We start from the raw sequence: 17743 nt of genomic DNA, 5'->3' as shown, positions 1-17743 counted from the left end.
CTTGACTCTTTCCCAGCCTCCCATTAGTTGCGTGACCTGGGTCGGCGCCATTTGGAGCTCGGCTCACCCCCCCCCCCTCCCTCTGTGGGTTCTGGGTTGCTGTCACAACTTTGAGCGGAGGTTGCATAGGTCTTGGATCTGGTGGGCGTGGTTTCCAGGGCTGCGTAGCGCTGGATTGGGAGTCCATTTAGGACACGGGGGTGCTGCAGGCAATGCGGTGTTGCCACTGCGGGGGCAACATCAATACAGCATCCCCCATTGACAAGGGATAGAGATGCGGAGATGCGATCAATCGCATGATCGATCGTTGGAGCGTGGGCACTAACCAATAATCCCTTGCCATCCCGAAGCTTGGCCAAGACCAAGCACTTTGGTTCATCCATTCAGTACTGGGCTGATGGATGACAGATCCAGACCTCATGCATTGGAGCCAACCCTACATTCTAGTTGCTGTTCTGTTTTGTTATGGTAAAGTTCTGGCCTTTTACTTCCAATTGCTGTCTATGGTATTTGTTCCACAGCAGCTTCCCTCTCAGGCAACTCCTCTTTCCCAGTTAATAATCCCATCATCCACTTTACTGCAGCTCAGAAGGAAGAGAAAAGAATAGTTTTGTGCTCAGTCCACCATGCTTTCCAGCAACTGATGGGAACCTCTTGTACCCACAGCTTTCCTCTCATAATAAATTAATTTTTCATTTTGTAAAGAGATGCTCTCCATTGCACTGTTGTATTTCCATCTATAGCCTCTCACAATTAGATTGATTTTCCCCTCTGAGATTTGAGGGAAACCAGTGCTCACCTCCTGAGCAAAGCCTTATTAGGCAAAAGAAAGGGGAAAGGAGTTCACGTAGCACATTTTGCAGTGTTAGAGCTTGGGTATATGTGAATAAAGAATGTGGTAACAGTTTTCTATAGCATCCAAAGCCTAGGATTTTCATCTGTGGAGGACTGTAATATGAGAGCAATGTAGCTTAGCTCAGTAATCTCTCCACCATGCCTGACAGACTCTTGTTCTCCTTCAGAAAAAGGCATGTCAACCACTGCCTCTTACAGGGAAAAGGTAAATCCTAAACCTTAGTATTTAGTTCTCCTCTGCCATCTCTATGGCAACCAAACCACAGCAATTACCTGCCTCTGACAGCTGAAATGGCTGGGAGAGCCCTTACCCAAATGAAAAGGTTTTTTTAGGATTGAAAGGGTTTGGAGAAAACAATTGCCCCAAGGAGAGCTTCAACTTCATACAAACAAATCTGTATCCAAGCTTCACCTTCAACTGGGGGTCTATTTGGCTATAAATACCGTATCAGTTCAACAGCCCGGTTTATGATCTCTCCTAGCTGTCATTTGCTGTAAAGAGCTACCATACATGACTGGAGCTGCATCCACACTGCAGAGCTCTGGTGATACAACAAACTACAATTCCCAGAATTCTATAGCATGGAGCCATGGCAGTTAAAGCAAGGTCAAACTGGATTATTTCTGCAGTTCGGATGCAGCCTAGGAGGTACTCTCAGCCAGTCCTATTCCACATAATGTTTCACCAAAACATCTTTTTCATTCCAATGCATTTGGTGTGATGGAAATGAAATCAGATTTTACAAGGATCTTGTTCTCACTGAGAGGCTGAATTTAGGCTTGGAGTGCATCTCCTTGAAATCACCACTAATGGAACTTCTCTCTTTCTCTCTCTTTCAAATCTGATCTCCCTACAGCTCTTCTTCCTAGTGAATTTATTACTTAATGAAATGCTCCCCATTCAAAAAAGACTTTTGTGCTCGGAGAAAAAACAGGATGTCAGAGGGAAGGCTAAGCATGGCATACTGTATATTCATACCAGTTTTCACTGCAGGGGAATGTAAGCCTCACTTGGAATCTGAGAGTCAAGCTAAACAAAATGATGGAGACACAGCATAAGAGCTGCCATCTCTTTATGTTTTGGATTTTTTAGACTGGAACTATATCATTAGTGGAGTGGGAATTAATTTTTAACTCCTATTGAAAATTGTTATCTCCATTCCTACTACTATCAAGGGCTGAGAGCAAAATGAAGTCATTGTCGAATTCCTTTCGAATTCTCCCCCCCCCCCCCATTAAATTTTCCTACAGTCTCCAAATTTTCAGCATATTTAGAAATACAATTTAGGTATCCAAAGAAAAGAGAGGGGCAACGTTACCAACAGAATGTGAATACAGCAAATATGAGTTTTAGGTGTGAACAGTTTTCATTGTCTCATTCTCTGCCACGCTAGAAATTTGGAGACTGAAGGGAAATTTAATGAAGGACAGAATCATTTGAGGGGGGCACATTGTCCTCATTTTGCTCCCCCTTTGGATGCACCCTCTCCTTGTGATGCTATTTGCTTTTTTTGGGGGGGGGGGAACTCTTACACATTTTAATTTTCTCCAACAGAGCATATGGTTAGTATCACAATTTTCACAAAGAGAGAATTCTGTAGAGTGGTACAAGGGAAGAATGGCACATGCTAACAATCTGATTAGGGTGCTAGAATGAACCCAATCCTTGCCTCAGTAGGTGTTTGCCAAATATTAAAAAGACAGGACATTGAGATAGTGTTCTCCTTCATCTTGTGTAATTTAGCCCTGTAGTGAGTTAGTCAAGACAGACCCTTGCTTGTTGCCCTAGAAAGAATAAACCAAGAAAGCCAATAGCAAATATTTCAGAGTTGTCATCTGTATTCCTATGTACTCAACTAAATTTAGGAAAAGGAACTGCAAGGAACTCATGTGAACCCAGTGGCTTAGAATTTCCATAATTTTTGATGGCATCTAAATAGAGTGATCAGTACAGATCAAGTGCTTCTGGGAATTCAATAATGCTGGAACTCTTTTCCTGCCTATAATCAACACTAGCAATCTTTCTAATCATATGAATGACGAGTTATAAAGGTTCATCACTGTAATCACAATAATGCTAAAGAATACACACTTACCTAATTTACCGTATTTTCAAGAGGATCAGTTGCTCGGTCTAAGCCATAATCAAGTGTGTCTTGCATCCCTGGCTGTTATACAGTAACAAAATACACAAGAAAGACATTTGAAATGTATTTTTAACCCAGCTAGTTTATATTACTGAGTATGGTTATACAGATGAATCCACTGGAAGACAAATTCATTTTGAGGGGAAAAAGACGGAGAACTTATTGATATAGTTCATAATACAGTAGCTCCTCTACAGGAGTGGAAAAACTGTGACCCTGGATGTTAATGGACTCCAACACCCATCATTGTTATGGCTGTTGTGAGGTGTAGTCCAGCATCATTTCAAAGGTCATAGATTTGTCATTATTAGTCTACCTTAATCAGGAATAATTTTATTAATGTATATTCATGTTGTGTTTTTTATAGCCCATAGACAGGGCTGCATGTATTCTACAGTTCTGCAGAAAGTCACTAGCTTCAAAATTCAGCATAGCTAAGATTTGAACTTTCATTTTCAAACTTGACTGTCTAGCCCTTGTGGCTGTAAAAGCAGACTTTGAAATGTCTGGACAATGTCTGGTGATATGTCTGGTGAAACAGAGAAGTCTACTTCAGTTCTCCAAGTTGCTTCTGGACCACTTCTAAAATAAGAAAAATTAGGCTAAATTCAGTACTTTGGAACTGCCAGCTCAAATCGTTAAAAAACAGTAGTAGGCTAATAGATGTATATTTGTTCAACCAGCAAAATGTCTTCAGGCCACAGAATTCTTGGAACAAAAGTATTTTACTTTCAGTACATTGTAGTGCACAATCCACCAAGCCATGGCCAGGTGTGACCTCAATACCCAGCACCCAATAGGTAGTAGGGCTCACTTGGTGCTCACACCTGCTCTGGTACATCTATGCCAAGCAGCTGGGTTTTCAGGCTATAATTTTAGATTTCTTTATAAAGTAACATCAGTCCAGAGAATTGTGCAGAATTTAAATAATGCTCTCTCTCATCCATAGTATCCCAAAGCAATACCATAGCAGGGGCACTGTGAGAATGATTTAATGGGGGCTCATAGCTGTCACCAGAGAAGCAGACATCTGGGGACCCACTGACACAAAAGGGAGACCATCAGAAGGCACTTTGCTGAGGGCCCGTCCCAGTCATGATCACAGTCCTGCAAAGGTGAGAAAAACCAGAGTAGGCAAAACTTTCCTTTTTATATATGTTAAATGTGCAGGAGTTTTGTTCTTCATATTACCTGATAAACATAATGACAGAAACTATTTTTTCTATGTGTTAAAGTATGTTTTAGCAAAATCTTGGCATGGGAAGTCGGATCACAGAGAGAAAGTGTTACCCAGGGAAGGAAAAAATGCCTTGACATGGCAAACAGATTGGTACCAACTATCACATCTGCTTTGAACACAGTTGAGTTTTGATCAGCTATCTGATGTCCGCCAAAGTTTGGTCATCAATAATTAAGCCTCAGCCAGTGCTATCTTAAAAGGGTGAAAAGAGGGGAAACAGCTCAAGAAAGAGAAAGATCCAAATGCAGCTCTGGTGTGATCAAAGACGCTTCAGCAGGGAGGATGAACTGGGACCAAAGGGGTTGTTGTGGCACACAGGCCTTTTCTACAGATGGTGCTTTTTCGCCCCCAAGCTAAGCTCCAATTACAGTCTGACATTTGCCGGAGGCTTATACCTTCTCTGTCTGTTAACTGCTGGGCTCTCAGTTGGCTGCTTACACAGTGAGCACAATTAAAAGTAGATCTTTGATTATGATTTGGGATTAGGGAATGTAGCTTCTTGGCATGTGTCAAAGCCATACAGCATGCTGTGATCAGTGTGGTATTGCTCAGGAAACACCCCACTGGCACCTGCCAGAAGTGCCTCCAAAACAACAGAAGCTCAGTGCTGCTGCTTGCCCAGCTTAGAGTCTTTCTTCCAGCTTGGAAGATTTACCAAAAGCACCCTTCAAGGGCAGCCCAAGGCACAGATTCTCAACATGGTAAAGTCATGTTGTGAGGAGGCAGATTCCATGGATTCATGCACCAGTTTTTATAGCTACTGTTGAAAGTGGGGCAGGATTATAATTACAACTCTAAAGAAAAATGAGTTCCAAAGGTCAATCTAAAGTTGTTGAGTTCAAGGAACCAAATATGTATAACATGGATGTTGACAATAGTTCTCAGAAAGAAATGGGTTCACAGTTTCCAGCTACTTTCTGTGTATACCTATGTCTTACTTCCCAGCCTTATCAGTAGGAAGCAGGATATCTGTGCTTCTGCTCTTCGTTAGAAGACCTGTCTTTCCCTACACCTACAGCAGTTTTAGTTCCCAAGTGGCCTGCTGCTTTTCTGTTATGAGAAATTAACATTTCCGAGACATACCTAACAGTGCACTCTTATACCTATCTGCTCAGTATTTATTATTTATTATTTATTTACAATGTGGGTGCAAGGGTATCCCAAAATACTGTCCTCTTGGCAACTCATAATTCAATCAATTAAATGCAGTTGAAGATAAAATATCATTAAAAATCAGGCAAATTCTATTAATCTTACTTCCAGGTAAGTGGGTAAAGACAGCAAGCCACATCTCCTGGAAGTTCAAAGTACACACCCTCAGTGGAAGCTTCATGCAGAATCTCTGCATGACTTACTGCTCTGGCTTTGTTGTTTTCTAATCTGAGTCCTTATAGATGGAGGGGTAATTTGGCATCAAATTCAGAAGGAAAATTCAGTCCACCCCAATACAAAATTGTCTGCCCATTATGCCTCTGCATGAGCCAATGTTGCTTCATCTTGCAGTGAAACACACAGATCAGCAATTCAAACAGAAACATAGCTTAATGGGTTTCTCTAAAGGCAGGTAATTCTTATTCATGCACATACCACAATTAAATCTTTGTTTACAAGAAGGAAATTTGCCCCTAATTACAAAGGAAGGGTAGATTGTGCCTTAACAGTTACTCCTGGATAACCAAATCACAAAGCCATTCAGAATACTTTAAAGCTCTGTTCTGAACTGCATTATATATTCCTTTCCTATAACAATCAGCATACCTGGACAAAGCAAATGAATTTCTCCCTATAATAATCCTGTTACAAGTAAGAAAACAGTCATGCAGACCAAACAGCCTGTTTTGCCTTTACAGGCACCTTGTGAGTCTGTTTGTACACATGTGAATATACAAATATGTATGAAGCTCTCAAAACTGAATAACTTGTGATCTACAGCAGTCAACCTAGTTGATGTTTTGGACTCCCGATGTTTTGGAATACAACAACAGCTAGCATGATGACCACACAAAACATGTAGAAAGTAGTGGATTGTGGAAGGCTGCTCTATAATGTTTAGTGTTCTATCACTTTTGTGAAAAATATTTAAACATATTTGTTTTGAAGAGCATAAGAACTGTACTAGATTAGATCAAAGGCCTCTTAAAACCCGTATCTTCTTCACACAGCAGCCAACCAGGGTGGTCCACAATTATCATTACACAATAGCTTCTTCCTGCCCTGCAACTGATATTCAGAGGTATGCTAGAGGTAACATGTCTAGCAGAACTGCATGAACTGTCTCATTCCTAACTTACAGGTGTTCTGTGCACTAGCCAATAGGCTTTCTCCTGACAGTCCAGAGCATACCGATCTTCCTTCTTTCGTTCTTTTCCAGTCCTATAAAGACAGCAAGACAGGGATATTTACACAGATCACAGTGTGGGATTACTTCCTTCCAACCTGCCCACACCCCCCGTTCAAAAGAGACAGTTATGTTATTGTGTCACAGCATAAAAATGAAAAAGGAGAAGAAAATGAGGAAACTAGCTGCATTTTAAGACTAACTACATAGTTTATTTTAGTATGATGCATGGAGTTGAAATTTTATTAATTGTCTTTTATTGCCCTTTGTCCCTAGTCCCCACATGGCCAAGAAGGGGAATAGCCTCTGCTTGCACTGAGATCCCTCCAGACCAATTTAACTGACAACAGAAGAAACATTTGAGAAAAAAGGTAGCCTTGTGATTCTAACATCACTACTTTTCCTCTCCTGCATGATTTGTAACATCTTTGCCTGATGAAGAGGCCAATGAAACTTTGAAAGCTTGCATTTTGTATTTTGTGCATTTGTTGGCCAATAAAAGTAGTGCTGTTTTGTGGATTTGGTATTTTGTTGTATTTTACGGTGTAGCCAACAACTGAATATGCCTTCTACATCTGGTAACAGTTTAATCCAGGGGTAGGCAATCTTTTTGAGCTGGGGGCCGGGTTGCTGTCCCTCAGACAACTGGGGGGCCGAAGCCAAAAAATAAATAATTAAATATTTTTTTAAAAAAAATTACATATATAAATAAACCAGGACAAATGTAGGACAAAATTTTCAAATGGAAGACACTTTTTTAAAAAAAATATGGAGGACATGTGAAAAAATTTGCTGATTTTTTTTTAAATGTTAATATAAATGCATGTTTCTGAGGCTTCTATAGACAATTGCCCCCCAAAAGGCCCCGGCGGCAATTGGTGGCAGGACCGGGCTGGGGCCAGTCCCAAGGCCTCGCCAGGCCGCAGGTTGCCTACCCCTGGTTTAATCCAACAGGCAAACATGAGCCATCCTCTCAACTGTCCCATGGGAAAGGATTACACAGCCTTTGCTGCCATTTGCCTTGTCATAGCATAATCTTTGCATAGACTGTGGTTCTTCTTTAATAGTAGTAAGAGTATGGCCAGAACCCTCTGCAGGTGATGCAGTGCCTGTGCTATACCAGTGTAAGGTTCCCACCTGTTGCAACTCCTCTTCTCCTGCCTCCTGAGCTCCCAAGTGGTTCTACTAAAGGCAGAAGCACATAAGCAGTCTTAAGATGTGGTGGCAGCAGTGGAGATTACATCAGAGTCAAAGCTCCACATTGACACGAACAGGCAACTGGCCTCTAAGCCAGGCTGTAGACTGGAGTGAAGCCTCTCCTTCAGATCCTTTGATTCCACACACCAGCCAACCAGACAGAACCTGGTTGGCAGGTTTTTCCACCATTCTCCAGAGGCCAACAGAGCTTGACAGTCAGAGAATGCTCTTGCTTTCAAATGTGCTTCTCAGCTTTATCACATAAGTCCTTTCAAGCATTAAAATACCAATGTTGTTCCCCTAAAACACTATTCCAGTGATTCCCAAACTCTGGTCATCCAGGTGTTTTGGACTTTGTCACCAAGAAGCCTCAGCCATCTTGGCCAATGGTCTAGGATTCTGGGAACTGAAGTCCAAAACACTTGGACAGGTTTGGGAATCACTGCACTATTCAGCTGGGACTGGAGTCCTCACTAGGGAGTATATCACACGGAGTTTTTTTTGGGGGGGGGGGGGGCGGCTCAGTTCCAATGTGAGTGCGTATCCAACGATGCACATTCACGTCATAACATGAATGTGTTATCAGACGCGATTCCTTTCTATGGGAGCTCCTTCCATGGCGCTTCCACAGTGAATCCAAAGTGACTCCTCATTTTGATGAATTCGGGGGGGGGGGGATGAAATCACAGAATTCGCTTTCAAACTCACTTCGATGTCACTCCAAATTCGTCTGGTGTGGAATGCAACTTTGTTTCCGTCCCGCTACACCCCCGAAACCTCCAAGGTCCCACATTTCCCATGATGTCATGCTGCAATTTTACTCCATTTGCTTCCGGTACTACCCCCCACCCCCGGCTTCCATTGCTGTCGAGGGGAAATGTGGTTTCCCCAATGCAAATGCTGGGGAAAGGGCAGAGAGCTACTGGGGAATGAATGCATTCACATTTTAACGTGAACAGGAGACATGCTGGAGAGGAGGGGGAAAGCGGCAGTTTCCGATGCTGCTGGGGAAGCCATCAGAAATAGAAGAGTGCTAGCTTGGGAGCCACAGGGGACCCTATCTCCCATAGAAAGTCTCCCAGTGTGACTGGAAAAAACGAACCATACATCCCAGAGAAAGAGTGTTAGCTTGGATGTCACACGGGACCCTACCTCCCATACAAAGTCTCCTTGTGTGACTGGAAAAAATGAACCATACATCCCAAAGAAAGAGTGCTAGCTTGGATGCCAAGACGTACTCGATCTCCCAAAAAAGAGTTCTAGTTTGGGTGTCAAGACGGACCCGATCTCCCAAAAAAGAGTTCTAGTTTGGGTGCCAAGACGGACCCGATCTCCCAAAAAAGAGTTCTGGTTTGGGTGCCAAGATGGACCTGATCTCCCAAAAAAGAGTGCTAGTTTGAGTACCAAGATGGACCCGATCTCCCAAAAAAAGAGTTCTAGTTTGGGTGCCAAGACGGACTCTAAAGCCCATAGAACATGAAGCAATCTTTCACATAAGGCTAACATTCAGATTCAAAGGATTTACTTCCAAGTAAATCTGCAGCTTCTACACTGATTATTTTGCAGTGAATAATAATAATAATAATACCTTTAATAATAATAATAATAATAATAATAATAATAATAATAATAATAATAATAATAATAATAATGGATGGGGGCTCTGACACAGAGGATAGATATAGATGTGGCTGAAATGGATGATGAGAATGACAGGAGAACAGATGTAGATATAGCTGAAATGGATGAGGAGAATGACAGGAGAATAGATGTAGATGTGGCTGAAATGGATGGGGGCTCAGACACAGAGGAACTGTTTGAATTTGGCTGCCAGGGATGGGAAAATAGAAGGGAGGAAGAAAGGTGCAGCTGTCATTCGCTTGAGGCTAGCATTCACGTGAAAGTAGAGCCAGGCTCCCTTCTTTACCCCGGAATAGCAAAGGTTCAGGACGTGTTCAGACCCCCACTGAGCATGGGCAAGGGTCCCAATTTGAATCGTTGAATCCACATGGTATGTACTGGTATGGTAATACAATGTGTACTCACTCTGCTTTGCCTGAATCGGCATCACGTGACTTGCCTTGGATTCGATTCTCCCTCGATTAGGAAGGGCAACCAGGTGTGATAAAACAGTCACGTTAAAACATGAATTTGCATTGCTGAACCAGGAGTCACCCCAGATCTGAACTGCATAAACCTCAGCGTGATAAACTCCTAGGTCGTGGTGCTGTATAACACTATACAGCATTGAGCCAAGTAAGAAAGTCTGGCCTTGTGTGCTAGGAACCCTAGGGCAGTGTAGTTCTGAATATTGCTTAAAGAAATACATAGAAAATAGGACTATTTAGCATCCTCTCCTCCAAAAATTTGCTCTCCCTTTGGCTTAGCCCACTGATTTCTGTTACATTGCTGAGTGTATATAATGCTATACAGGTAATACTCTTCACTGGAAGAGCTGGGGGACAGTAAGTAAAGTTTTGGGTCCTCTGACAAGACCCAAGGGGGGGGGAGGGGGGGAGGATCAGTTGTTTTTCTGCCAAGGAAAAAATGTAAAAGTTTAGGAAACCATTGCAACCTCTACTGCTTTTCTGTTGTTCCTCATTCTGAACTTTTGACATCTTGACCATCATTTTGCTCTGATATTGCTTGACTATGAACTATTGGAGGGCATGGGATTGGAAAAAATGGCACCTGAACTTTGCATTGTAGTTCTTCTGTGGTGCAGGCAGGGTTGGAGGAAAGAGCTTCCACTGGCAGACCAAACTGAAATTTTCACCCCTTCTCTTTCTCCCCCAGATCATTAGAGTTGGACTGGCATTTCCCTACCAACAGCAAGCCTACAGCATAGCCCTGGCCAGCCCTAAGCACTCCATATCTCCATACAAGTGCTACTGAAATTTGCACAGGAATCCTAGCACAACAGAGACAGGAAAGGGGTTATTTTGTGATATTAAAAAGGAGCACATTTTAAATGAGAGAAAATGGGAGAAGAATAGAGCAACAACAATGGTATGTGGCAATCTCTTGCTGGGGGCCTACTATAATTCCACCTTTCTTGCACATGTGATCATGCCCTTAGTCATGTATATACTATTTTAAATGCTTTTATTTATTGTACCTCAGGGGCTCTGGTGGGCTGAGAGTTAATAAATGCCATAAATAAATAAATAAATACAATAACTTTAGCTATTTACACAACATTTTAGAGAGCTGAAACAGTTTTACTTACAGTACAGTCGGCCTTTCATATCCGCAGGGATTTCGTTCCAGAACCCCACCACCACAGATGCCAAAAACTGCAAGACCGCACGTTCCATTGGATTTAATGGTTGTGTGGCTGTGTGCACACACCACCATAGAAGTGAATGGGTTGAGGGCATCAGCAGATGCTCAGAGCTGCAGGTGGTAATCCCAGGGTTGGGGCAGGCAAATTGTAATTCTGATAACAACTCTCTAGAGTAGACTAGTATTATCTCCATATTGCAACCAGGAACCAAAGGCTGAGAACAGTTTGCCTAAAGTGGCAGTTGGGAGGGCAAGTGGTCCTTCAGAGGTTTGGGCTTACACCTGTCATAAGCTCCACTCAACATGGCAGACAGTAGAGACACTATGTAGAGTTATCTTGTAGCACTTCTTTGAGACTAACTGAAAGAAAGAAGTTGGCAGCATGAGCTCTCGTAGACTTCAGTCTACTACACCTGAGCTCATGCTGCCAATTTCTTTCTTTAGTTAGCCTCAAAGATCTCTCTACATACTGAATCTACAGACATGGCTATATCTTTGAATTCTCTGGACAGTAGGGAGTTTGGGGAACTTCAGTTTAAGATCTAGAAGCCCAAAACATCTTCAAAAGTTGTCTCTGATTACAGTGAGATATAAAACAAGCACGCATTTCTTGGTTCACAGCCTTTGGTGATATATTATCTAAGTTGTGTGTGTGTGTGTGTGTTTTAAATGCTACTTTAAATCCCTGAATATGGATTTCAAAATTAGACACTCTCATTATCAGAGAAAAAAGGAAATGGCATTGACAGAAGATGAGATAGATGCCTTACAAGAAGACGACACACAAACCACTGTCTATAAGATTATTTGTCGGCAGGACTTACACAAGCCAATTTAGTAACAGGCAGAAGAACAAAAGCAGAGATCCACATAGGTAATGGACATTAGTGTCAACTTTTGAGGGCTCTTTTAAAAAACAGAAATGGATTAAAATTCTTTGTTACTGTGAACCCAACCACTCCTTATTGCCGTCATTCACACATAACATAGAAAATGAAAAACCCAAAAAGTGTTAAAGAACATCTCACCTATACTGCTCTTTTGCCTGCATAATAATGAAGTCCCATTTGTGGTTGATTTTTTTGTTCAGCACGTTATAATGTTCCTGGGGAAAAACGAGAGTAGTACTGAGACAATAACAAAGCAGCAGGTTTCTGTTTTGCTCTCAGAGGCGGTGGCATCACTAAGATTGCTGTCACTTGATGCAGTAACTCATGGTGTCACCACCCCCCATTTGATGTCCCCCATACCACACTATAGAAAATCCCTAATAATGTTTTCGTGCTAATGTTACTTGTAAATCTTAATTCCTGTATATCACTGAGTGTAGTGGCAATAGTTGTGACATGAACAACTAGCAAAATTAAAATTATTCCTTTAAATTATAATATCATAAACATAGCCTAAATGTATCTACATCTAGTTTCATGTAGTTAAAGTGAAAATTTGGTAACATATGATGTTTGTGCCTGAATCACAGAAACAAGGAAAGCTGTCTTATTCTATGTATTTGCACTACACTGTTATAGCAGCTTGAAACCACTTTAACTGCTATGCTTCCATCCTATGGAAATTTAGGATTAGCAGTTTCATAAGGAACTCAGAATTCTCTTTGAGGGATCTCTAGGGAACACCACTGAACACAGAACTACTAGAAGTCTCTGGAAAACCATTCTAAGTACCTTGTTGTCAGTGATGTAGACTTGAGTTAACTGACTCGGACTCAAGTTACTCCAATGACTTGACTTGGACTTGACTCAATAATAAATAACATACTGACTTAAATTGACTCGACTTGTAATTTGTATATTTTTAGTGACTGACGTGCTGGCATCATTTTGAGCAGTAGACAAGATCTTCCCCCAGAATGCAGAGTTCATTTCTCAGAGGAGAACAGCAAATGCATTAAGCAACGGGCTACAGGCAGAAGGATTCTTCTAAAGCTTTTCAAAAGCATGTCTTTGCTGTACATTGGAGAAGCCTTCTAAAGCTTTAGAAGGCTACTCCAATGTGCAGTGGGGACACACTGCCTAGCAGACCTCAAGCCCCCCTCAAACACATTGCCTAACATGTTTGCAGTTTCCCTCCAAGAAATGTGACCTGCCTCCTTTTTGCTGTTAAAGTTGGCTCCTTCAGACTTGATTTCGAGACTCAACTTGAAAGTATCTTGCAAGAATTTGAGACTTAAGAGTAAAAGAGCTGAATTCATCACTGCCTGCTGTGTGACATCAAGTCATTTTTGACTTATGATGACCCTGAGGCAAACCTATCATGGGGATTTCTTAGCAAGATTTATTCCGGGGGGGGGGGGGTGCCTTTGTTTTCCATTGAGGCTGAGAGAGTGTGAAATGCTCAAGGTCACCCAGTGGCTTTCCTCAAATGAGCAAAGATCCAGAGTCACAATTCAATAAACCACTACACCATGGGTCTCTAATCCCAAGATTCCTTACGGTGGACCTATGATACCTAAAGTGGTATGAAATTGCTATAAATGTGTAGTATAAATACACTCTATAAGATACCATGGGTTCGTTTAATTTAATACTGTATACACTCACCATTAAAATGGCTAAAAATAGCCACCCAACAACCTCACAAAGTTAAAAATCAAAATGTGAAGTGTACAAAATTACTCTACTTGTTCATGTTGTTGTCATTTAATTTATGAAATTATTTTTAATTTCTATTTCATTAACAATGAAGTATTTCCAACCTCACCTCTCAAGGCCAATTGACCTATGTGAGGGAGGCAGGGGAACTTGACATGAGGCTGCTACTTTGATTGGCAGCTGCAACCCATTCATTTTGATAGTATATAGCTGCTTCTTCTGGGTAACATACAGCTATCTCTAGTCAATAGGTAGGAATCTTGAGTGAAAGGAAGGATATAAATCCAATAAAATAAATAAATACCTACAGGCTTCCAGTGTTGTTTAGGTTGTGGCTCCTTTAAGCCATGACTGTCACCACCAACTATGCTGGCTGGTATTGATGGGAAACTGAGCCAAACAGCATCTGGAGGGCCGTACATTTCTCCCTCCTGACTTAGCCAATTGGTCGATCTCCATTATGTGTGTGTGCGCGCACATGTCCTTAACGTTAATATGGCATGTATAATAGGCAAACAGATAAATGAAAATGATACACAGTATACCAACAGTATGAACTCTTCCTCCCCATCATATCAATTAGTTTTACCACATTTGATGTCCATCAGGTAATGAAGACATCTTGGCTTTACTGCCTTTGCCATTTTAAAAAGTTTAAACTTTGCCAGTCAACCAGGTAGGCTGGACATATGCATACTCTATGGCTCCCCCTCTCCATGACCTACACAGAGGAAATAACACAGGCAATGGATAATGTTTTCCACTCTCCCAGTCCACAAGGCCATAAACTTCCTTCATATAAAAATTGGTATCACTGAAATGTAACGGCTGTTCTTCTCAGAAAGTGCACAAAAGACTGTTCTAAGATGAGAAGCTCAGGAAAATAATGTGGTCAATTATGCAAGACTACAGACGTTGCAGTGCTAGACAAATCTTCTTGCCAATCAATATCTTATAGTCAGACTTTCAAACTTCACCTGGCTTTCACTACACCTAAACAGGAATGCTTTGGGAATGGCAGATGGCCATTATCCAAGGGTCTGAACATCCAAGGTGCATCTTCCCACCCCACCCCGTGTGTTGTACATCTTGAATTCCTTTGCAATTCAAATTAAAACTTGAGTACATCACCACCCCACTGACATGGAAGCCATTCCTATTCAAGTTCTTGTTAATCTGAGTAAGCCAGGAATGTTCAGTTCCCTTGCATAGCATATCTGACCAAAATGATTTGGCAAACTGATCCAGAGCTGAAATGAAGGGACAAGTCCTATGGCATTAAAAATAACCCCAAGCTTCATTTATATACTGCTTCATACCACCTAAGCAGTGTCTAAGCAGTTTACAACTGTAAGCATAATAATAAAATAAATAATAATAATAATAATAATTTGTTTTATTTATATACCGCTATTCCAAAGATCATAGCGGTGAACAGCAAGTAAGCTAATTAGCAAGTAAGCTAATTTGCCCCCAACAGTCTGGGCACTCATTTTAGCGACCTTGGAAGGATGCAAGCCTGAGTCGAGCTTGGACCCTTTTGCTGGTCTTGAACTCGCAACCTTGTGGTTTTGAGTAAATGGCTGCAGTACAGGCATTTAACCACTGCACCACCAGGGCACAGTCAAAAGCTCAGACAAAAAAGAGAATACAACTTCCTACCTTTTCATATTCTTCTAGAACGCCTTTCCTCTTAATATTTTTCTTAGCTAAGTAGATAGCTGCAGATGGAAAAAGAAAAACAAAGGCACAGTGTTTCCATAACTGCAAAAAACAAAGTATGGGGCTTTCTATATTGCCCTTTGGGACGTCCTCCGGACGTCCAATTTTAAAAAAGGGGCGTCTCTTATAGACGCCCCTGGGCCTAGTACGGACTCCGTCCGTACAAGTTGGCGCCGGCCCTTCTACATGGCCGGCGCCATCTTTGCGTATCGGACGCTGAGCGTCCGTACACGTCGCGTCGCTTGTGACGTAGCGAGTGCGCCCCTGGCGCCTCGCTACGTCGCAAACGCGACGGAAAAAGGAGCTCCATTTTGGAGCTTCTTTTTCAGTCTGCAGGGGAGCCGCGCCATATGGAGGCTCCGGCTCCGCCACGGACTAGCCGGCGGCAGCGGCAGACCGCCGCAAAGCGGCGGTCTGTACCCCACCTTAGTGTTTAATGAGATGGCAGAACTGCAGAAACAATCAAGAAGGGCCTCTTTTCTAAAGCAACTGTTTTAGTTTAGTGTATTAGTTTAGCACATTAGTGTGCTGTTTTAGTTTTTGTTTGATTTCAGCTATATGTATGTGTGTGTTTGTGTAACTATCTGGTAGGTATGTTTTTTCTCTTTCTTTTTTCCCTTCTGAAAGCTTTGGGGGGGGGTGTTGGGTTGAATTAGAATGTCTATATCCAAGCTAATCAATCAATAAATAAATGGTCTCTTTTCTAGAGGCAGAACTCTACCCTGGGAGCATTTCATTGGCTCTTGTAAGAGGATAGGTCTCATTCCAGTGCATGCCAGACTCACAAAGGCCACATCTATCACAGTTTTCATCCCATGCTGATTCCTGATGTGTCCCTGAAAGTTCACACCTCAGATGTGGTGAACAGAATAGCAATTGCAGTTATGCTGTCAGCAAGTGGTACATGTGGAAGCTTAGGGCTTTTAAAAGATTAGTACTGCCTGAGTGTGGGTTCTATCTCTTTGCCCCAGCTCAGTTTCTTTGTAACTAAACAAGAACCCACACATGTACATGCTTTTAATTCATTTTAAACTACTGTCAGTCCTCCGTATCCACAGATTCTACATCCACGGGTTCAACCATCCACAGCCTGACATTTTTGTAAATTTTTTTTAAAATAAAGCAAACTTTGATTTTGCCATTTTATATAAGGGACACCATTTATTCCCCATTGTATATAATGGGACTTGAGCATCCACCGATTGAGTAACCATAGGAAGTCCTGGAGTCAAATCCCAACAAATACCAAGGGTCTACTGTATTTTAACTCTTTCAACCTGTTTTCAACTTGTTAAATCGTAAAAAAAATTAGCCTTTTAAAATCATTCAGAGTTTTAGATTTGTCAGATTGGTTTTACTGTATGGTGCCCTGAGACTTTTGCATGGAGAATGGGATATAAATATTTTAAATAATTAAATAATTAAACAATTAAGTTAGCATATGTGAGAATCTGATCCACAAACCAAATTAAGCAAAGACCTTTCTATTCTGACCAGCCTTTGGCAATTGCCCCCCTGATATGGACAAAAGGAATGTTGAAACTCTGTAACAGTATTCAAAAATTGTTCATTATTACTGAGGTGTGAGCTCCATGAAGAGTCCACTTCAAGAAGTTACTACGCTCTAAATTATCACACAGTAAGAAGTTCTACCAGGACTCTGGTATGCCAAACTAGGTTTAAAAGGTTGTATTTGAAATTAGAGGTAACTGCTCTTCCTATATATACTTCTCCAAGCATTAAGATCAACCCAGGATATCATCCCCATGATCTCACAAATGGCTAGAAGAGGTCAGGTGGAGACACAGGAAAGGACAATCAGCAATAGCACCCCAACTGTGATTCCTTGGAGGCACATCTTGCCTTGACTTCAGTCTAAGCTGTATTAGCCAAAGTAAAGCTAATGCACTCAAGCTTCTGATTGATGTTTGACTTGTGGGTTTTTTATTTTCTTTCATTTCTTTTTTGTTTTGTCTGTCTGAGCTCATCCAGACTGGGATGTGGCAGTGTCCATTTGCCTCTTTTCTTTGGTGCATTTGCCAGTAATTCGCATCAGTTACAGCAACTGTTTACTTCTTAACTGAATGCAGCACTTTTTCCTTTCCTAGTAAATTTCAGTACATTTTGAATTACAGATCCATGTGTGTACTTACTGTTTGGGTTTTTGGCTTAGGACACTGCCCGATGACTTGGGCTTTAGTTGTTAAATTTTCATGCTTCTCCACCCACTCACCCACATACATATACACCCTTTGTGTGAAATGAGACACTGGAGAGACTGACAGTGAAGAAAGAGGGAATGTGGACTTCAGGAGGTTGCTGCCAAATAAAATTTCTCTCCCCCCCCCCC

The 17743-nt window shown here is 41.6% G+C and overlaps 1 protein-coding gene across 4 annotated transcripts in view; it reads right to left on the bottom strand.

Annotated features, from left to right (window-relative positions):
• The window catches only part of RGS9 (regulator of G protein signaling 9), a 53261-nt gene extending 37874 nt beyond the window's left edge, over positions 1-15387 (bottom strand). For 2 of the 4 annotated variants that reach the window (XM_042449709.1, XM_042449710.1), the window contains exons 1-4: positions 15334-15387; positions 12091-12167; positions 6534-6615; positions 2961-3023 (exon numbers count right to left, since the gene is read on the bottom strand). In XM_042449709.1, coding sequence (XP_042305643.1) covers positions 2961-3023; positions 6534-6615; positions 12091-12113 — 168 coding nt within the window. In that variant the 5' untranslated portion in view covers positions 12114-12167; positions 15334-15387. Of the gene's footprint in view, positions 1-2951; positions 3185-6533; positions 6616-12090; positions 12168-15333 lie in introns of those variants that run through there. The other 2 variants (XM_042449713.1, XM_042449714.1) reach the window with 2 other exon arrangements.
• Positions 15388-17743: the final 2356 nt, after the last annotated feature.

This window comes from Sceloporus undulatus, chromosome 2, assembly GCF_019175285.1.
Source record: "Sceloporus undulatus isolate JIND9_A2432 ecotype Alabama chromosome 2, SceUnd_v1.1, whole genome shotgun sequence".
NCBI lineage: Eukaryota > Metazoa > Chordata > Lepidosauria > Squamata > Phrynosomatidae > Sceloporus > Sceloporus undulatus.
The sequence above is the reverse complement of the archived record's forward strand: the minus strand, read 5'-3'. Positions and strand labels throughout refer to the sequence as shown.